General features: G+C 39.4%; 1 protein-coding gene across 1 annotated transcript in view; it reads left to right on the plus strand.

Moving 5' to 3' along the window:
- Ccdc141 (coiled-coil domain containing 141) overlaps positions 1-8,712 on the plus strand; it is a 156,936-nt gene extending 148,224 nt beyond the window's left edge. Inside the window, exons 22-24 of the mRNA XM_027420097.2 lie at positions 957-1,073; positions 5,207-6,039; positions 8,445-8,712. Of these exons, the coding sequence (XP_027275898.1) occupies positions 957-1,073; positions 5,207-6,039; positions 8,445-8,712 (1,218 nt within the window). The remainder of the gene's footprint in view (positions 1-956; positions 1,074-5,206; positions 6,040-8,444) is intronic.
- The last annotated feature ends 14,195 nt before the right edge of the window (positions 8,713-22,907 follow it).

Below are 22,907 nucleotides of genomic sequence, written 5' to 3' on the forward strand. Positions count from 1 at the left end.
GTGCTGGGATTAAAGTATACACCACTGTGGGTGGTGTTTGCCTTGTTCCAGAAGGAAGATATGTCTCTAAAGAGGGTAGAGGTACTGTCCCTGGGTCTCCACAGTCACTAGTAATCAGGCTGGAATTTGAAGTTACATCTAATTTAACATCTAGAATTCTTTCCACAACAGCTGCCGTTGTGGTTTAGATTCCAAGTGTGTATTAATGCCAAGTGGCTCATCCAGTAATACAATCCCGTTTCATTTTAGAGTTGAGATTCAAAGCTGAGCTTCCCCCATAGGTTCTCCCCAAATTCTCTGAGCCAGTGTAATGTGCACTTTGGAGAGTATGCCTGTATCTATAATTATCATAAACATCACTTTAAAACCATGTGTTCTGTCACTTGGGGCACCTGTGCCTCCATTCCTCATCACAAAATCTTGGCCCTCACGATGCCTCCCTGCCAGTATGTAAAGCCCCACCACCTCTGTGAATAAAGCTGACTCCCATAAAATGCAGGAACAAATAACAGTCACAGGGGACAGCCTGTGTTCCCGACTCTTCTATTTCCTTTCTCTTTTCAAGTCTGCCTGTGTGGATTCTCTGGCTCTCCTCCTCATTCTCCAGAGACCACATCATTTCTTCCTCACTGATGCTCTTCAGCTTCCTAATGGCTCAAACTGTCCTACTCAGTCATTCCCATCTCCAGAGAATGTTCTTGCTGGAGCATCCTATTGCTAACAATCACTTCATTCTCTTCAGGGCCTTTGAACAATTGGCTTTACTGGCAATGAGCTTTACTAAAGGGGCGAGGCAAGAAGGGAGCTGTGAGCTTGAAGGGAGAACATTGGTCTCCTGTGGGATGCATTTACGGAAAGGTTGCTATTGGCTTATGGTGTTTTTCCAAGTGGTTAGCTTATAGGATTATTTCTTCAACTTTCCTGGCTCAAGCTCTCACTAAACTTGCTTTTTACAGCAGGGAGATGTTCCAAAGATGAACCCAAATTTGGAAGCTTTCCATGATAATTGCATTGACCTACTAAAAAAGCCAATGAGGAGTGAGCAGACACTGTTCAATGAAGAAAGGAGTGAGGTAAGGTAGTGAAAGTATTTAGTTTCAGCTATGTGTTTCCTTGTCTTTTAGATTTGTTACTGTTCATTTAGAAGATCAATCTACTATGTCTCACCCATTAAATCAAGTCTTCCAATATAAACTCAATGTGAGTTTTCTCATCCCTACCATGCCAGCTCTACTCTACTATGTCTGCTCTACTAAATCCTGAAGCCATAGAATTTCACACACACACACACACACACACACACACACACACACACACACACACACACACACAAAGAAAAAACACATGAGGATTGCTGAAAACACCATCATGTTAGCCTAGGCTAGTTCTACTCTTCTAGCTCTGGCTACCATCCCCATTATCCTTTTGCAGTCAATCTTATTTCATTTTATTTACTTGTTATAGTATTACCAATGTGGGAGGTTTTTTTAATTGTTTTACACTACCCATTAGGAAATATTAATACATAAAATGAGGTAGCATCTTTTTCCCATACACTAACTACACATGACATTTCTAGGGATCTGCACTAAGACACTGAATCCAGCTGAAATATAAATGCTATGTAGACAAATGTTTCAATCTTTTGTCATATGCCTGTAAATTAAAGCAAGTGACAAGGACTACAAACACTCACAGATACAAATCTATCATGCTTTCAAAAGTCTTGTCAAGTTGCCACATCCTTCTGGGCCTTCTATGCGAATGTGTGCTTTATTCCTAGCTGCTGGATTACTACAATGACAACTGGCTGAAATAATGAAGAATAGTATTAGATAAACCACATTTTTTTTTTGAGACAGGTCTTCTTTGTGGCTTTGGAGGCTAACTCTTGTAGACCAGGCTGGTCTCGAACTCACAGAGATCCGCCTGCCTCTGCCTCACGAGTGCTGGGATTAAAGGCGTGCATCATCAATGCCCAGCTAATAAACAACATTTTAATATCTATGATTTTAGCCAGGTGTGGTGGCACATGCCTTTAATTTCAGCATTTGGGAGGCAGAGGCAGGCAGATCTCTGTGTGTTCAAGGCCAGTCTGTGCTGCAAAGTAAGTTCCAGGATAGGCTCCAAAGCTACACAGAGAAACCCTGTCTCAAAAATAAAATCCACGATTTTAAACATTTTTTATCTGGCATAATAACATTATTTTTTTAATTCTGTATATTTTCCTCCATTATGTGTTAAACACATTTAATAAAGACTTAGAAACAAAATTCTTTGCTGTTAAAGCAACTACACTCATCGTTTATATTATACCTAGTAAAAAAAGGCTTTATCGTGCTTTTATATATTCTTATTAGGAACAAATGTCTTTAAATAAAACCAGTACAAGTTATTATCAGTGACAAGTGACTTTTATTTTTACATAAATTAAAAGACACCCTAACTAGATCATCAGTCATTTAGAATGCAAGTGAACGTCCACAACTATGGCTGTCAGGAATTCCCTTTGACATCGACTCCTACCCAGTCTACTGCAGCCAGTACAGACAGCATAATGAAAGGGCAGCAGCAATTCTCATTTTCAGGCAGCTCAGTCACACTTAGACTCTTACTGTCACTACTATTTACATATAGGTCAGATGTAATGAATCCCCAAAACTTCCAGTGGGCAGAAAAATAGAAAGTCCCAAATAGAAGCCTGGAATCATTGTATTCGGTCCTGATACCCTTAAGCATTGAGTCATCCTCAGAAAATTATTTGAGTTGGAAAAGAACAGTTCTGCTGAATGATTATAAGAAGATATTTATCACAGTAGCTTTCTCCTAGAGATAGTAAAGTGCTTCTTATTTATCCTCACCCCAGATGTGGCAGATGTCATTAGACGATCCCATGATGCAATGCACACAGCACTGCTAACAGATTAGTGCTGGCATTTCATCCCCAGGCTGGTACTGAAGTTAAATCCATAGCAATATCTGAAAACTCCTAAGGTTAAATGGCAGCACAGAGTATTAAAAGACTTGCCTAAAGTCATGGGGCTATTCGGTAGATGATGGGGGCTTTGTGCACCAACATTTAGAGGTATAGAAATTAGTGCTGGGAGGGATTTAGCAATCATCTGGTCAAATCCTATGGTACAATTGAGGAAACTGAGGCAAAGAAACATTAGATATATTTCCCTCCATGATACCAGAAACTAGTACCAAAAGCTGGCAGGCAGCCTGCTCAGTTTGAGTTTCAGAAAAATGCCTCTTCTGCAAGACCAAGGGGCTTTCCAAGGAACTGGATCATAAACATGATCTGTTTATAGTGATGCCATCAGTGCCCATGATACACCTTTCTTCCTTGTCCAGCCAGCTGTTTGCATTAGGATTAATAAACAACAGAATAAAAGTACCTCTCTTCTGGACAGTTCAGCGAAGTACTCTTATAGATTGGGAGGACAGCCCCTGGTTCTTCCCATCAGATGGTGGTGCAGGTGTTAGACATTGTAGAGACAGATGCCTGGAAAACTCAGAGGAGCTAAGTGTTCTCTTTATTTTCCTACTCTCTTCCTTTCCCATGTCAGGCCAAGTGCCCAAAGGTCTCAGGTCTCCTCTCATCTGCCCATGAGCCTTTCATGGGTCTTCCTCCCAAATGCCCTTCAAACAGAAAACCCTATGCCTAATATCTTGATTTACTTCCCACTAAATCTTATTTTCCCTGAGATCAGAACACCTCCTGTAGAGATATTTTGGAATGTAAAATGTATGGTATTGGTTTAAATGTGCAATGTGCACTTCTCCCTATGCAATTTACTTTAAGGATCGATTCTACTCACTTAGGTCGATGGGTCTACAATATGATTATATTCCTTTCCAGAAGTGCCCCTACCCACAGGCAATGACTGTAAATCCAAGTGATTGTGCCAAGCTGTGCAAATTAAAGTTCAGCAGTCATGCCAGACATATGAACCAGGGTATTGGTGTAGAATTAATTAAAAGTGAGTTTGTCATTAGATATATAAATGGCTAGAGATCTTCAGAGGAAAAAGTATACAAAGGATTAAAAAACTAAGAGCAGAGAGCTGGAGAAATGGTTGAGTCAGGAAAGTCTTTGCCACACCATGGTGAGGACACATTCAGATTCCTAACCATGTAAAAAGCTGAGTACCAGTGTGTACCTGTAATACCAGCTCTGAGGAGACAGAAACAGGAGGAGCACTAAGGCTTGATGGCCAGCTAGTCTGGAACTGGTGAGCTGCAAGTATCAAATAAAATAATAATAATAGTAACAGCAACAACTGAGGAAGATACCAAGTATGGACTTCTGACCTCCACACACATAGGCACACAAGTGAGTTTACAAACATATATAAACATATACATACCACACAGACACCAAAACAAACAAACAAACTCAAATAGCTGAATACGTCTGATTAAATTGTGGGAAAAGAGAATTAGCAATAAAACAAAGAGCAGTGAAAGGTATAAGAGAAGCAAACTTGGAACAGAATTCTGTTTAGCAAATCAGAGCAGAATTTCCCAGCTAGTTTTCCAGAAATCATCAGAACGATGCAAGTGTCTCATAGAAACAATGATTCCATGCTGGGAAAATTAGAAAAGATGGCCAGTACGTGTGAATGCTTAGATACCTTTTTCATAAGTGAAAACTATATAGATATAGAAAACTATACCTTAGTAAGCTTTAACAGTGTTGATTGTAATGTTTACAGTGACTTCAAACCTGCCTGCCCAGTTCCAGGTTGATCACAAAAGCAGAAGGGCCAAGACAAAAAGATAAAAAGAACATTTACATAAAACATACCTTATTTTGCTTGTTGAGATCATTCCTCTGTGAGTAATTCTTGGTTAGTGTCATAGGCATAATTTACTGTGCTTTCAGGAGATCATTTATTTGATAAACACACTTTTGGTATCTCCCTTAAGATAACTGAAAAGAAACAGGAACTGAGTAAGTATTTGGTCAGGAGAACATTTTATCCATGTCTGTTAAGAGCATCTCATTTCCCTCAAGGGCAGTTTGAATACTTTCAGTCATGGGAATGGGATTGTTCTCAAATAGACCTTTGGAGTTCAGTGTGCCATCTTAAGCCTTAACACGCCACAGATTTTCATCCCCTACTGGCCATCACTATAGTGGGAAGCTGGGAAAAGAAGTGTGTCCACCTAATGAAACTTTGGCTCTCCTCCTTTGAAGGGGCAGGTACAAAGAGCAGATACCTTGGCAATCAATGGAACACAGGAAGATGAGCTTCCCGTAGACTTGAGGCAGTCCTCTCCTGACAAAGAGGGCAATGCCTCTTTGGAAGAGATGTTGTCTGGAGAAGAATCAGAGTGCATCTCATCTGATGACATCTCCTTGCCTCCGCTCCCAATGAGCCCCGAGTCCCCTATGGCACCATCCAACATGGAGGTAGAAGAACTTGACAGCTCTTCAGCCCTGGTCCTCCACATCAGCACCTACAGGACACACACAGGGACTGGTGTTCCAGGGGAGCCCCAGGAATCTGTTCTTCCACCACCCACTGCTTTTGCTGATGGGTGTCATAATAAGAAAGACACATTTACAAGTCACTTTGAGAGGCCCTACACACAATTCAAAGCTGACTATTCATTAACCCCTGAAGGATCAGTAGAGATGAGTACCAAATTACATATCAATGTGAAATGTCCAACAAGCATGCCTCATGAAGTGCACGACAGAGCTTTACAGCAAAGCGCCCAGGCTCAGGAGAGCTCGCTAGAAACCCAGGAGAAAGTGCATGCTGATTCTAATGTCACTAAAACCCAAGACAGGCTGCATGACTTCCCTGATGTATCCCCTGGCCTGGTCTCTCAGTCAGACACCAGCAGGAGGCACGCGGGTCCCCAAGGAGACAGGAAAATCTCATCTACAGAGAACAGTGTGGTCAGCCTAGCTGGCCAGGCACCTCATTTCTCCAGGCTGCTGTCCAATGTAACTGTCACGGAAGGTTCCCCAGTGACTTTGGAAGTCGAAGTAACAGGATTCCCAGAGCCTACACTGACATGGTGGGTAGCCTATAATGACAAACCATAGACAGAAACAATGGCTGCTGAGAGTTCTTGTGAAGTGTGGACTAACCTAAAGTTTTAGGGCTGGCTGACTAACCCTCCTGACACACTCAACTCTGCGTGATTTGATCTCACAGCACACCTCAGCTTTCATGTAACTAAAAGCCCTTTAATACCCTTAGGGGAAAAAGTCACCATGTGAAATAATGATTTAACAGTCCCCCAAAGCATGGACGTTGATTCTGTTTGGTTTCTTTCCATTTAACATTCCTCATTTGTAATAATCAGGTCTCGAAATACCACCTCTATTATCATTGTCTGTTTCTACATTAGTATGGCATTTTCTTGGTTTAACATCCTTCAGGCAATTAAAAAGCCTAAGGTACCATAAGTTTTTTATTTTCTTTTCCTTCATTCATTCATTTCATCTTTCCAACACAATCACAGGTTGTCACCTTTGTGATATTTGTTTTGCTAAGGTTCCTTTTTATAAATATCTTTAGTATGAAAGGGGACTACTTCTTTTACAGTTACTCTGGGTGGCTGATAATAAACTCATTTTTGAAAAGTGATGTTTTAATTAAGCTGTGAACAATGTGACCTCATTCTGGATACATCGTTGCCTTTTTGTCTTAGTAAAAGTAAACTGTAACATCAAGGTTCTAAATCACTTGCCAGGAATAACAAAGCAGTTCTGGCTTTTTCTGTGGGGAATTACTTTTAAACCTTCACAAAATTTCCATCCTCAAACAGATTCATTTGAGAACAAGCTAACAAGTGATGGTGAGTTTATATTTATAGGCTAAGATAAGTGTGCTGTATTTTTCTTAACGGGAGTTATCAGTAAGAGTTGTTTTATTTTTGCATGACCCACTGACGGTACTTAACTGGTGAGCCAGCTTTATAAAGAATTTAGGGGAAAACTTTGGTGTTCAAATAGTAAGAGGGTCTGCACACTTGTGAGTGCAGAAATTAGCACTTTTTTGTTTTGTTGCTTTTACAATTGCATGTTTCTCACACTTTAAAACTTTTGTATTTATGAATTCACCAGGTATTTATTCCATAATTAAATATTAGTTCACCCCCAAGAAAGATGCCGTCTGAGGTGTTTCTTATTTTTCTCCGAACAGACAAGCAGCTTCATTAGGGTTTGTACATATGACTGAAGAATTGTGGCAACATATGTATTATTGAAGAACTATTACAAATTGCAAAAACAAAGCCATTTTCCCATCAGCTCTAGAGGAGGTGAGCCCAGTGAACACCTGGCAGGCTATCAGGGGGCTGTGCACTCTCAGGACACTATGGAGATGCAAACGCCTCACTTAGGTAGTATGGACAGAAACTGAGTCTAGGAGCTGGACCAAGCATGAGGACCTGGTCTCATAGTAAAAGCTGAGTATGGTGAAGAGCACCAGAAATCTCAGTCCTGGAGTGGTGGACACAGTAGGTGAATCCATGAGCTCATGTGGGGAGACCCTGACTGACAATAAAATACAGTGTGGTAAAGGAAGACATCTGATACGAGCATGTGGTCTCCACACACATGCATCACATGCACAGACACACACATAGAAAATTGACTTGGGTTCCTCATCAGTCCCTGTATGGAAGACAGTGTTTCTAAAGACACACATGTGGAACATGAGAAGTAAATTGTTTGCTGCCCAAACTGATCCAGGTAAGTTTTCATTCATGTTCAGAAAGAAATTTTAGAAATAGGTCATTTATAGTCAAGAGGTAATGTTACCAATGCCTTTTATAGGGAGGAGTCATCATCGTCTTCTAATGAACTTAATTCACAAATAACATGAGCTCCATTCAGTGGGAGTGTGTAAAGTCCCTTCTTTCACATTGTGCCTTTGGCCTGCTGGGAGGCCCAGCTATATGAACACAGTGGGCAGATGAGCCTCACTTCTGTACAGATGCCAAGCAGGAGTCACAGCTGTTGCTTCAAGCTACAGACAGGGTGAAGAAGGCTGGGCATGTGTGTGCCAATTCACATTCAAATCACTGTTGCCACAAGCAAATGGTGGCCCAGTATGACCAGATGGTGTGGGTGGGGTGTGTGTGTGTGTGTGTGTGGATGTGTGTGTGTGTGTGTGTGTGTGTGTGTGTGTGTGTGTGTGTGTGTTAAGGAATATATGGATGTATGAATTTTCATCTATAATATTCTGTTAATGGTTATCATAGAACTTTCAAAAACACCATCTGAGTCAGTCAGTATAATTTTCTGGCTACAGGTTGATAGACAGTCTCATTAGCATCTACTATAGTTAGATGGTTCCTGTTACTAATAGAGAATATTGCAGTGGGGATGGACCTGGCTGGAATAGGTTTGAGAACTTGGAAATGGTGGAACCAAGAAGTGATCCTGACTTAAAACTGACTCTCTGCTTTAGGTTCAAGAAGGGCCAGAAATTGTGTGCAGATGGACACTTGCAGGTTTTGCACAAGGACACAAAACATTCTGTGTTCATTCCGAAGGTATGTGAGGCAGACGCTGGCCTCTATGTGGCTCAAGCCGAAAACTCTAGTGGCACCCTGTCTTCCAAAGCCATCCTCCATGTGACAAGTAACCATGGGTCACCAATCACAAGGATAAACTGGATTATGCTGTGTGTCATCTATGTCAGTGTATCACTAGTGTACTGGCTACTTGCACAGTAGTGAGGTGTTGGCATCAATGGACATCTTTATGAGCCTAAGGGACATTATGGTTGTTTATTTTCTCATACATCAAAAACATCCCCCACCAATTTATCTCCAGTCTGGACACCTTGTTTGTTGACTGATATCACTGCTAGTTGAAATAATTGCATTTTCTCTATTGCTTAATGTATTTGGGGGACATCGGAAATTATGTACTGTGTATAATAATATATTTTATACTCTAGGAAAAGAAATATTCCATATAATATACTGATTCCATGTTTAAAGACATGTGAGTGCTCACATCATCATAGAGATGTGATCTAATTTTCAAATCCAAATGTTCACTAATTTCTTTTTAACTGTGTTCAAAAACATCTCTTTGTAGGGCATTACATCAAACTGAAGTTGTGATTCTCAGTATCGCATTAGCTCTTCTTTAATTGTGCTTGTCATGTCTTGATCTTGTTTATTGAAACACATTCAATGTTGTGTCAACATACTCGACATTCCTGAGTCTAAGGAAGTCACTATCAATATCATTCCTTGTGTTGCTCTCTTGGGCTTCATGTTGGAGACCAGATATGCCCAACAACTTTAGAATGGAGTTCCAACCTTTCTATTAGCTCTGTATGTCATATGTCAAGATTGAACATAGGCTACAGGAGGGGACCAGTGTTCTCCTTGCCCTTCCACTGCTCTGCATTGGCCATTGTGTGCATCCCTGTAGTCGGTTCCTCCTTCTGATGCTGCTGCTGCTGCTGCTGCTGCTGCTGCTCAACACTTGTGTAGCCAATTGCAAGGCATCTCAGTGCCTCACTTTCCCATCTGGAAAGGGAGCTCATCTACCTCTTGACAATTGAGTCTTTATTTCATGTTCTGTGGTGATCTGGCCCAGGGAAAAGTGTTCAATGAAGACTCATTCTAATGCTTGGTGTGATTTGCCATCTTGCTGCTCATTGCCCATTAATCCCTTTTCAGATGCTGATCTTTTGGAATATTAAATGAAAAGAGCGCTGTTAATATGTAATTCCCAACTACTCCCTTGGGGGAGGGTGAGACTGATGTTCTATGAATTAGAGTTTAAATTCCTTTCTAACCTCTTACATCTACATCCTTTTCAAAGACTTGATGTTAACCTCAGGAGGATATCGTTAAGACATTTTAGGGGACTCTGGGTAAGACAGAAGAAGACTAATCTAGCCTTCTTGTGCAATTATCACTGTACTATTGAAGGATGTTATATGACTTTTGGAAATGCATTATTCAGAATGGAAGATCATCTTTTTGCTTCCTTTGAAAAGTAAGAGAGGCTTTGTTTTTATATTTTAAACTTTGTCTGTCTTGCTAGGGTAAACCTTAAGTTGAAAGAGTAATTTATTGCAGATTTTTGATGATGGGAAGAAGTTAATTATATTGCCAGAAGACTGTCTACAAAGAATCAAAATATTTAAATATAATGTAATCAGTGTGGTATTAAAAAGCTCCTGAATGTTGTAGAAGATGAGAAATGTCTAGTCAAGTAAAAAGTTGGCCTATTTTTGTGTGTGTTGCATATTCAGTTTAATTAAAAAATTAAAACTATGTTTTCATTTAAGTTTTTACAGAAAAACTGTTAAAATCTTGCATATACAGAGCATCCTGAAGACCTCAAACCTTTCACTTATTTTGTCCAATTTTAAGATTTTTTTCATATTTTACCTAGCTGCTATGGCCTATGTAGAAGTTAAAAAATAAAATCTGCCCATGCCCACAGGAGGCAAGCAAGTTACAAATTCTGTCCCATCACACTTTCTAGTGCTTATTAATTTGATGAGGTATCTGTTCCAATGTCATCAACCCGGTTGTAGTTATGTTTGAAGATTGCTTCAGCATGTGAAGTGCAAGCTCACTTTACCTGTTTCACTTCAGTTAATATCCTTCCTTCAGGGAGCCAAGTGATATAGACGTTCATCACGATATGTGACCCAATAAGGCATGTAAAATCCCCCAGGATGCACATTTGTATGTATGTATAAATTGAGCCTATATGTTGGAGAAAAACACTACGTGGATAGTCAAGGTATAGTTCTAATAGCTCTGGGTATATCTCATCCTTCTAAGGGATGAGCGGACTGTTCATGCAGCAGTCAAGAATTATGAGCTAGCCATGAGGCTGTTCTTCTAACTATACTTTAATTTAAAAATCTTATGAACCTCTTTTCTGATGGACTCTATCTTTGCTGAAGAGTTCCCCTTATAAAGGTGTGTATTGAAAATGTCAGCTTAAATTTAGTCACTGATAAATTGCTATGTTCCAGTAAATAGCCTCCCACCCATACATCACAAAGCATTCCTAAGTAAACTCAGTGGGCCACACACACACACACACACACTGAAAATAACAGAGGGACTTGTTGAAAAGGGGTTTTAGCAGAAGAGGGTGACAGAGGACATGAAAATGACGGAAATTCATAATATACACATGTGAAACTCAAAAAAATTAAAATGGAAAAAGGTGAGAAAATTCAAGTGAGGTCTGAATTACTTTGAATATAAATACATGGTTTATATGTATTTACTTTCAGAAAATATTATGGTAAGTAATAAAAATATTTTCAAGAAGAAGATTAAAGTGTAGTAAAAAGCAAAAATTATATATGTATGCTTAACACTTCAAAGGAATTCAGAGGTGTGAGATTTGAGTTGCTGATAAGGATAAAAATCACTGTTCATGCTGGGCGTTGGTGGTACATGCCTTTAATCCCAGCACTCGGGAGGCAGAGGCGGGTGGATCTCTATGAGTTTAAGGCCAGCCTGGTCTACAGAGAGAGTACCAGGACAGGCTCCAAAGCTACACAGAGAAACCCTGTCTCAAAACAAACAAACAAAACAAAATACAAAAATGAATCACTGTTTGCAGTTCCAATATTCCAGTAAAAAGATGTATCAACACTGGGTAATAGTTTTTACACACTTAGTTCCCAAATAAATTTACTACAGGAATCCTTAATTTGAGTTGATGGATACTTGGTAACATGTAAAGAATTTGAAGATCATAACTTCAGATAGATTGCTGTGTGATTTCCCTCATGCAGTGTGCAAGTCTGTCACTAGCTAGCTTTAGCATCTCAACTTCCATTCTTTCTACTCTCCTCTCTTCCTTCTCAAAGCCACATTTCTTCAGCTTGTTACTTGGTTGCACTCTTCCACTAGGCCCCTCTTTGCTGGAATTCCTTTTTTATATTCTCCTGTCTTCCTGTGGCTTCATTACTGCCTACCCCTTATCCCCGAGACACGAGGAAGCCTTCTGATTTACCCAGTCCAGGGTAGACATACCCGCCATGTGCACTGTCAGCACCTGGCCTGTGTCACTCACCTAGATATACAGTGTGAGAACCACTCATCTGAGCATCTCAATAGACTGAGGTCCCTGTCAGCAGGGTCCATGACAGACCTGTTCATTATATCCCCAGTACCTGTGACACACTCGTGATTGAGGAAGATGTTCCAGACAAAAGGTTGTCAGAAGTAAACAAAAATAAAACCAGCTTGATTTTTTAAAAATCTTTACAGAGATGTGGGTGGATGTAAAGAAAAAAATGGTTATTATTCTATTTTATGGACAAATCCAGTGAGATCCAGGCTGTAGATATGTGTCTCCAAGAAACAATCTTCCTTGATGTATGAGACTTCAATGAGAAATCTATACCCTGGAAACTAGACCCTGGTTGAGAATTTAAACACAAAGCTAGAAGATGGCTTCTAGGGTCAAAACAATAGTGAACAGCGGATAAGAGTACTGAGGTCATCTCCCTTTCCTTGGTGAATGTGGTGTTGGGATCAAACCCAGGCCCCTTTCAGGATAGATAAGCACTCAAGCACTGAGGTGCATCCCCAAAACCCTTTAACATTTTAAAGCAGATGCAGTAAGGAACTGATCACCACCAAGTCTACGTGGGAAAATGAATAGGATTTGGATTTGCAGCAACTGAATCCAAATAGCCCAAAGTAGGATGTCTATCCTTCCTTTGAATACTCCATATGTGGTCAATGTGGCAAGTGTGGTAAGAGTTCAGTAATTCATCGTGAAGAGGTCTTATTTGAAGTTAGCTGTTCATACATACTCATAAATGTATTAACAACAAAATGAAAAACCATAGAGTGTTTGAATTCCAAATGAAGGAAGGCAAGAATATAAGGTCTTGTTCCACTTTAAATTTGTCTTTGCCAGTGGAAATTCTTTACTAAAAATGATCCTCTGGGGATTTTGACATTCCTGTTGTCCATCAGGGTTTCAAATGTGACCGTGAAATAAGCTACTTGAAACAAAATTGAACCTCTCCTTACAGGATGCTGGGATGTTACCCATGCCACTGAAACACCAAAGCATGGTGGGCAGCTTTCCATTTATAATGAGCAGAACATTGAGCTGCATCAGAAATGGGAAAGATTTGCATTCACTAAATGAAACAGTGTCCCACTTAAAGCAATAACAAATCATTTTCTCTGCTCTCATGTCAGGAGATGAGATTTGAATGCTGCCTGCTGTGCACAAATTCACCCTGAACCTAAAAAGCCCAGAGGCGCTACTTTGCCTTTTTCTACAAGTCTCCACACTGTTCTTACTTGAGCCAGAATTTCTATGATATCACAAAGAACCTAAGCATCTGTAGTGGATGCTGGATGTATGGCACTCTTCCCAATGAAGTGTTTATGACTGAGTTATGTAATCTGTATTTCAACATGGCAACTAGATTTGGTGGCCACCAGGCTCAAGGGCCAGTCTAGCTGCTGAATTGAAATCCAGGTTTCTTGACCCTATAAGGCAGGAAAAAAACAAAACAAAACAAGAAAGACCTCCAACCCCCATACCTTTGATCCTTTGACGATTGCCCCCCCAAGTATGCACACACAAAAAGAACAACAATAGAGCACAGAGAGACAAAGAGGAGACCCACAAAGGGTCCTGTGACAGCAGAGGCTGAACTGGAGATTTTCCTGCTGCTATAAGCCACAAGTACCCTGACATTGCAAGGAGCAGAAGCAAGCAGAAGAGTAGGTACATTCTTCTCTGGAGATTTAGACAGAGCTGGTCCTGCTAATTTGTACTTTGTTCTTCGAGTCTTTATCCATCAAAAGCATAGAATATTTTTTTTTTGTTTTAAGTTACATGGCTTATGATATTTTGTTACAGTAACCTCAGGATTTGGGTGAGGGGTTAAGGTCATCTTGATCCATTTCAACCAGTCACCAACCATTCATCTTTTGTCCATCCTTACCCTAAGTGAACCACAGTGCTACGAGCTAGAGGGAAGAAAAAAAAAAACTTACAGACACAGATTTAACATTTGTGTGTGCAAGAACAAAAAGGGAACAAAGTCAGCACTATACAGTCAAAGTAAGGTAGAAACCAGGCTCTCCGGTAGGAGGAGCAAAGGAAAATTGCCAGATTGTGCAGTGCAGCCCAGTGTAAAGAAGGAGCAAGGGAAAGTTTAAGAAATAACACTGTTAGCAAACATAATAGATACAGCCTAGCCAAAACATTACCTGCTTGCTTTATTGACACATAAAATAATCCATCCAGCCACTGTAGAATATGCACTCTTGATCTACTCTCTTGAATCATTTGCCAACATAGACTACATTCTTATCTGTAAGTTACATTTAAATAAATTTAAAATAATAATAATAATTAAATGAACCACTGCTAGAGGAGAAAAACAGTGGTTAGCAGGAAATTTGTAGCACTAAATGTATATGCTAGGAAAGAAAGTAACCCCCCCAAAATGACTAAAAGAACTATAGAAAGAAGAGCTGTTTGGTCCTTTTGTAAGAAATACACACACATACACACACACACACACACACACACACACACACACACACACACACACGTGTGTAAACATATATGTGTGTGTGTTTGATCAATGACACTGAAAATAAGAAAATCAATAAACTCAAAGATTGTTCTTAGAGATCAATAAAAAATGCATCTCTAGCCAATGTAGTTTTCACTTTTCTTGTTACTTTAACAAAATATCTAACAAGAGGGACTTATGGAAGAAAGTGTTTGCTTGGGCTCAGTTTGAAGACATAGTCTATTATGGTGGAAAGGCAAGACTCAGGAGCATGAAGGAGCTGGTCACACTGTGTCAGGAAGCATAGAGATGTACACTGGTACTCCACTTGCTTTCTCCTTTGCGCCCAGTATCCCCAGCCATGGAAGGGTGTTACCTACATTCCAGGTGGACCTTCACCCCTCAGTTATCTTCTCTGAAAATGTCCCCATAGACATCCAAATGTGTATCCTCAGAATTTCTAAATCAGTTGGAGTTGCTAACATTAACCATGTTACAAAGTTACCAATATCAGAGATGAGTTACCCTTGTAGATCCTTGGGATGAGAGAATAAGAGACACTATTAGCAACTAGATAATCATGGACTTGGTAATTAAGGTGAATTAGATCAATTCCTTAAGTGACACAAACTGCTACCCCTACCCCTAGACAGAAACAAAGAACATAACAGCCTTATAGCTATTACAGAAATTAAATCAATAATCTGTCACAATAACAAAGCACAAGGACCATATAATTTTACTGATAAAGAAGCCAAATACTTAGGGGAAAATAACATTAATTATCCATAACCTTTTCCAGGAAAATCATCCCTTGAGTTCAGAATTACCCTAATAGTAAAACCAGATAAAGGTTAACATACCAGAAAGGAAAACTGCATATCAATATCCCTTATAAACAAGTCAAATCCAATACTGAATACAAGCAATTATACACTCAAGAAATATTTTTTTCTAGAGATATAACACATTCAAATTGAAAACTTAATGACTACACTACAACCACAGGAGAAAAAAAATATAATGCTAATTAATGTAGAAATAACATTTGACAAAATACTGTCCAGGATCATAATAATTTTTTAAAAACTCTCAAAAACCAGGCAATAGAGAAAATTTCTTCACAGAGAACATCTACAGAAGGCCTTCAGCGAGCTTTATGTTTAGGGGCAAGGGCCTGGATACTTTAACCAAAGTCTAGGAACAAAACAAAATGTCCCTTCTCATCGCTGGAAGCCATAGCTAGTGACTCCAACACAAATAGAAGTATAGAGATTGGGAAGGAAGTGCCAGCCATTATCACTGTCCAAAGAACCAAGGAGAAATTTTAGAAAAACTAGAAACCCCAGTTAGGGCTTCCCATTGGTGTGAAATTACAGTCAGAGAATTGTAGACATCTGCTTTCCCCAGCAATTAATAATCATAGCAGAAGAAAAGCCCCTTGGACTCAGAAGCCACCTCACAGAGGGGACTATTTGTCAATTTCTAAGCTGCAGCAGGGTGCGAATGGCTGCAGCTCTGCAGGTAAGTACTCTCCTAACAGAGACAATAGGAACACGCTGCTAGTGTAGATCTAAGCATTCTTATTAGAAACTGATGTTAAAATACACCACCCTTTTATGATGCTTTGAAAAGCCATGTTTCATACAGTCATATATTGGCCTGTTAATTAAGACTACAAATGACTGCTTTGGCACTTACAGTTAAGTAAATCTTCTCCATGGAGCTAATTATTTTACATTATCTAAATGTTAACTATAAGTGATTTCTTCTTTTCTATTACACACACCCTTGAAGGTAATTTTGGCCTGCATTATATGCCATTTTTCTAAAGTAAGATGGCAGTGTTCTTTGTCATTTAAAGGACAACTCTAACTCACCAATGAAGCACAAAAGTCAAGGATTCAACTGGAGTTTTCAAGGCTTTGTCTGTGTAACTAAATACACACCGAGCACTGTGTATCCTCACCCAGGACTTGAAAACAAGTCCTTATAATGAGCAAACAAATATTTACTCTAGATTCTGTTCAAATCCATAGCAATACATTGCATACTTATACACATAGTAGTTTGTTACTACAATTAAATACTCGGAGGAGCGCCTAGGCCCTGTCCCAAATGATCTGACAGACTTTGATGATCCTCCATAGGAGGCATCACCCTCCCTGGGAGTGGATGGGAGGGGTGGGATGTGGGTTTGGTGGGGAGCATTGGAGGATGGGAGTGGGATGGGGGGAGAGGGAACTGGGATTGGTATGTAAAATAAGATTGTTTTTAATTTAAATTTAAAAAAATGGATCATGAGGAACCAGGCACTTGGACACATACCACTAATCCCAGCACACAGGAGCAGATAGAAGCCAGAGGTTCACAAGTTTGAAACCAGCCTGAAATACACAGGGAGTTTGAGGCTAGGCTGAGCTCCATATTAAGATCCTGTCTCAAAAATAAATAAACAAATATATAATCAAGGACTGGGGAAGTAGTTCAGCGGTAGATAGAGCCTTTGCCTAGGGGGACCAAGGCCCTGGGTTCATTCCCAGGGGAATGGAAAAAAGGAAGTGGGGGTAGAATGAGTCCTAGAGATAGAGTGGAGGGGTTGGAGGGAAAAAAAAAAAAAACTGTCTCACAGAGAACGTCAAAATTAGAAAGCCTGCGAAGTCTCTTTTAATATGAGGCATTGTCCTTATTGGCTTAATCACAGTTAGGCACAGGTGTGCTTGGCTTGCACCTGTACCTCGGTGGGTGTGTAAGAACCGTTTCATTTGCTTTCCTTTCATTCCCAGAACTTAGTCTGGAATTCAGCGCTTTGCAGGGTGAGGCAGGTGCTGAATTCACCACTGGGCTTCATCTCTGCAAAATACAGTTTGGATCGAGACTGTTGGATATTGATGAAGCAGCCTCTGTCTCTACTCCGTATCTTTCTGTCTCTGTCTCTCTCTCTCTCTCTCGTGTGTGTGTGTGTGTGTGTGTGTGTGTGTGTTTGTGTGTGTTAGTAGAGTTCTTGTCCATGTAAATTAAGTGACTCATAAAAGGGCCAGGTGAATGTGATGCAATCAGATCTGCAGCCGACTTACTATGATGGCTCCTGTGCCATGAGCAACTGAGCGCCAACAGTTAAGGAAGAACGGGCCTTGAAGAGTTATTTACATTTTTCTGTGCTACAGATAAAATACTCAACACACCCTAGTGTTTAAAACGAATGTTTGAAAACTAGCGTGTTTCAAACAAGATCTCCAGACAGCTGTTGGAAGGGGGAAACACTTAAGATATGTGCACACATGTATCAACTCTAAATATAAGTCCATTTAAATTCCTCATAGACAGCTATTCAAAGGGGATTATTTCTGAATAGAACATAGAGGTTAGTTAGTTTTATTTCAATACAATAACATCATAAATCTTGGTTGAGAAACAGTTGCTAGGTTTTTTAATTCATTGATTATTGTGTTTGATTTACCCTAAGTACTGGATACAAAATTTTTTTCTAGGTCACTTCTTTTAGTTGTGAATGCATATATGATCTCTGAGGGAACATTTTTTTTAGCATTCATCTCTTATTTATTGCTAATACTTTATGTAGATAATGAAACATATATCTATTAAATGTCTAGAAACAACAGACTTACTCACCCGATTTTAGTTTTACTGGTAGTTCTTGTAACAGGCCCCCAGCACAACAGACTCCATGATAGAAGTAGCATTTGGGCCATAAAACTCAGCACACAGACAGCACTATCTGCCAAAATTGAAACGAAGACCTTATTTATCAATGTCTATAGTTCTTGGAAAGCCTCTAAATGTGCTAACTTTGCTTTCTGCCTTTTGTATGTATTTCTGCTTCTAGCTAACTTCTTGGTGACTGAAGTATGTCACCGAAGGATATGTTTGTTTGTTTTTTGCTTAAATGTTCACCCTAAGAAAGGCTCAGTGCTACACTGGGATCCCAAAAAGCTAGTGTTACCACTGGCCAACTAATAAAGACTTCCTATTGGCCTATGCCCACATCAGAGCAGTCTTCTTTGGTGGATACCCCACGACATTCTTCACAATTTAATTTAACATCAGTTTCCTTAAAAGGGTAATAACTCTAATGTGTTGACATTATTCAATGTTTTGCAGGTAGGAGATCTTTATTCTTTTTTTGAAATATTTTTCTTACATTTATTTATTGCATAGAGGTCAGAGGATGACTTGTGGGTTCTCTCCTGCCATCGTGTGGGTCCTGAAGGCTGAACTGATGTTCTAAGCCTTGGAGGCAAGCATCCTTACTCAGCAAGCCACCTTGCCATCCTGGAGATGTTTATTCTTGTATGAATACTGACTCACAAATGTTCTTAAAAATGTAATTGCTAAGCTGAGGATAAGGATATATGACTAGAATTCCATAGTACTCAGGAGGTTAAGACAAGAGGATGCCACATGTTTGCCTGGCTTAGGCTACCTGCCAGGATGCCATCTCAATAAAGAAAAATAAAGCAAAACAAGTACAATTACTCCAGTTCAACAGGAAGCGTCATCATGGTGCATGATCTTTGCTCCTACTAAACATGCTTTGTAGGAGAGTAGACACCAGGCAAAGCAAGTGAAAACAGCCTCTTCTCCTCCTTTTCCTTCTCCTCCCCCCTCCCTTTTTTTCTTTGAGACAGGGTTTCTCTGAGTAGCCCTGGCTGTCCTGGAACTCACTCTATAGATCAGGCTCAAAGATCCACCTGCCTCTGCCTCCTGAGTTCTGGGATTAAAGGTGTGTGCCACCACCACCCAGTATGAGAACAGCTTCTAACAGCTTCTTTAGTATAAAAATGCTGTTAACAGCCTATAACTTTGAATGATATAATTGGGATATAACACCTAAGAATGAGTTAAAAATTTTCCCTATGTAAACCAGTATAGATCTTGCCATTCTCTGGAGACAGGCCACCCTAGTTGAACATTCTCTTTCTGTGTAATGACCAATTATGAAAACGCATAATGGTGTAATCAAACACAGAACATAAAATCCATGTTAACAAGTAGGTTCATGGTGGACTTTGTGGATAGAGAACTATCCAAGGCTGAGGCCCTGGACACATAGCTACCATGTCTACCTACCCAGGACCTTCAAGAAAAGTTCATTTTCCAGCAAAAACAAACAAACAAACAACAACAAAAAATTCGCTTTCATTACAGAAGGATTTCTAATGCTTTCCTCAAGATGGTTCATATAAACTCGTGCTCTATAAAACTTTTCTTTTGCTGCACTTTTTACATCTCTTTTTCAAGGAGAAACTGTTAAACCACTGTTTAAAATGAAGCCTATCAAACATTGCATCTCCTTATCATACCTAGAATAACGACAAAGAGGACACAGTTCCCAGTTTCCTTCCAAATTAAAGTTTAGGCCTGGTTAAACATATTGTGTCAAACTCAGATGTTATTTGTATTGTTATGTTTTCATAGGAAGAGATAGCCCATTTAATTAAAGACACAGATCTAAAATGGAAACATGGCTTTTGTAAATTGCAGGGTCTGGTTGTCAGAGCCACAGCAACTCTGCAACTGAAGTATCCAGATTCTAGTGTGACTGACACAACCCCTCCCACCTCATTCTCCACCAGAGTGGCCAAACCAAAGGAAGTAAGAAGCTGGATTCCAGTCATACAGGACAGGGCCAAGTAAGAAGAGTAAAAATAGCAGTGCCAGCTCTCAGAACCATCAGCTCTCAAAGTGAGCCAGAGGGCAGAGCCACAGCTCTAGCTCCCAACAGAAAGAGCCTCATCATCCCAGTCTACTGGCCAGATGGAGAACATGCAGCATAGTAAATGGTGACTTCCTGCTGAGGATGAATCAGATAGCCACAGTGAGCTATCAGCTGCGGTCTTTAATCACTTGGATGTTTAATAAATGCATGCAATCAATATATTCTTATAGCCATTAAGATGGTAGAATGCTTTCCTAAAGATTTGACCTGTGTATACAATGACTAGAAAATATACATATTAACTGTATAAAAGTTATTTAGCATGAGAGTTTTTTATGATGGGTGTTGCCTGTATGTTTATTAAAGTTATTTAAAAATTTAAAATGTAGTATTGGTGGCATAGCCTTTTAAGCCACAATTCCTCAATCTTGGCATTGTTGGCAAATGGGGCTACAGGATTCTTCACTGTGAAAGCTGTTCTATGCCATGTAGTATGATCAGCAGCACTCAAGGGCTCCACACATCAAATAGTTTTGTGTTCCCTCCCTCAGTTGTAATGATGCAAAATACCTTCACTTAGGGTCATCTTTTTGAGAAAACTATTTGAAGGATACATGCTAGTATAGTAGGTTTGGTCAGGACTAACAATCGCTATTTGTTCATCAAAATTCAAAATCCATCACTGTGTCCTTCACAAGGCAATCTCACTTCCTTTTCATTCTGCAACCTTTTATTCATCTCTTTCACCTCCTCCTCTTCCTCTTGCCTTTATCCTCCTCCTCCCCAGTCTCTCTCTCCTGCTGCCATTCTAGATAGCTTCATTTGATTTGAACAACTTTGTTGGGAAAGCTAAGAATTCCTCACATTCACCAACAAAACTATGATGATTAGCATTGAAATCATTAAACAAAAGTTAACAAAATTCAACAGTTTGAAATGTCCATCTTCCTAGGATTTTACAGGGGGAAATGTAAAAAGTACCATTTTTTTGACAAAGGAGCAACTGCATCTGTGTGGGTCCTGTGGTCTCCAGAAACATAGCATCTTCTATCTAGATGGCCTTAGACTCTTCCACAATGGAGAGTAATAATTTGGCAGCTTAAGAACTTGTTGGACCTTTCTTCTTTGTTATGCAAAGGAAAGTAGAATTTCATACGGTGACAATATTTTGGAGTCTTGATAAGAAGTCACTTCACTTTCATAAACTGTGCTTTTGTCTCACAAATTTTGTTTTGTTTTCACAAATTTAGCTTTTGAGTTTTTAGTCAACTCACTAAATGTTAGTATTAGTAAAATTCTAGAAAAAAGAAAATTGACTTTGTTTATACAAATAAACACTAAAAATATGGACTCTGTCTTATATTAACATTTTTTAAATTTAAATTTAGTCCAATACATAATCCCAGAATCTTTGGGAAGTGTTGACTTGCCACCTCCAGGAAAAGAGTTAATTCCACCCCACACAGTGGCTGAAGACCAGGGCCACCATGACTGGGTTCAAAGGTAACTTCCAAGAGAAGGTTAGAGTGTGTCACGTGGCTTGTCTTTGTTTTCAGAAGAATACATTCCCCAATTTTATGATTCTTTATTCTTCTTTCCCCCAGTTAAGATTCAGCACTTTGGATTTGATTCATTGGTGAGATTACACTTAATAGTCATAGAAATACAGTTTGATGATTCCTGTTCTGGGAATCACTTATGTCCTGAGAGTAAGAAAGAATAGTTTGCAAACAAGTTTCAGTTCAATTCTACTTCAAACTGTGTTCTCAGGCACACAACAGATAAATAAACAGAATGCTATTACAAAGATAAAATATGTACTTTTCTCTTAAAGAAAGGATGAAGTGGCATATTTCAGACCAGAATTTTCCCCTCAAAAGCTATCACTCCTCACAAAAGAATTAAGGCAAGAATAAACTCCCCACTAAATGGGGACCAAAAATCTCTTGAAGAGGCTGTTTCCAAGTATTTATCTTCACATATGGAGCTACCCATAGTCCATGTAAGTACTGTATATCTTATAGCCTTTTATTTTATTAGCATGTATCAATTATCCAAAACATAGAGTTTTATTGTGACATTTCTACACATGCATGTCACTATTTTGGTTATGTTCACACCACATTATCTTTATAGCCTTTGTCTTTTACAGATAGTATTGCAAATTTGATAATTATGTCAAATATTGTATGTGTTCATGTGTGTACATCTATGTACACGTGGAGGTCAGAGGTCAACATTGAGATTGTTCATCAACCACTCTCTATCTTATTTTTTTGAGACATGGTATCCCATTGAATCAGGAACTCACTAATTCTGCTAGACTGGCTAGCCCTGAGGTCTTCCTTTCTCTGCTTCCCCCTTGCTGAGGTGTTTGCCTCCATACTTGGTTTTATCTTGGTTTATTTTGTTTGTTTAACTACGTGCTAGGCATCAGACTAGGTGTAGCAAGCATTTTACTGAATGATCCATCTCTTTAGCACCAACATTAAAAGCTTTAATGCACAAACAACATCTATGAATAATCCCAAATCCGATTTCTGATTTCTTGTGCCACAGATTTTAATCTAATTCTAGGAGGCTAGTGCATTAAAACACTCATTTATCCAGAGAGCCACATCAAACTATTGTTTTGGTTCTATTTCTCCTTTCTCTTCTCACAATGACATACACACTAATTATCCTAAAATACT

Source organism: Cricetulus griseus, chromosome 6 (assembly GCF_003668045.3).
Source record: "Cricetulus griseus strain 17A/GY chromosome 6, alternate assembly CriGri-PICRH-1.0, whole genome shotgun sequence".
Lineage (NCBI taxonomy): Eukaryota > Metazoa > Chordata > Mammalia > Rodentia > Cricetidae > Cricetulus > Cricetulus griseus.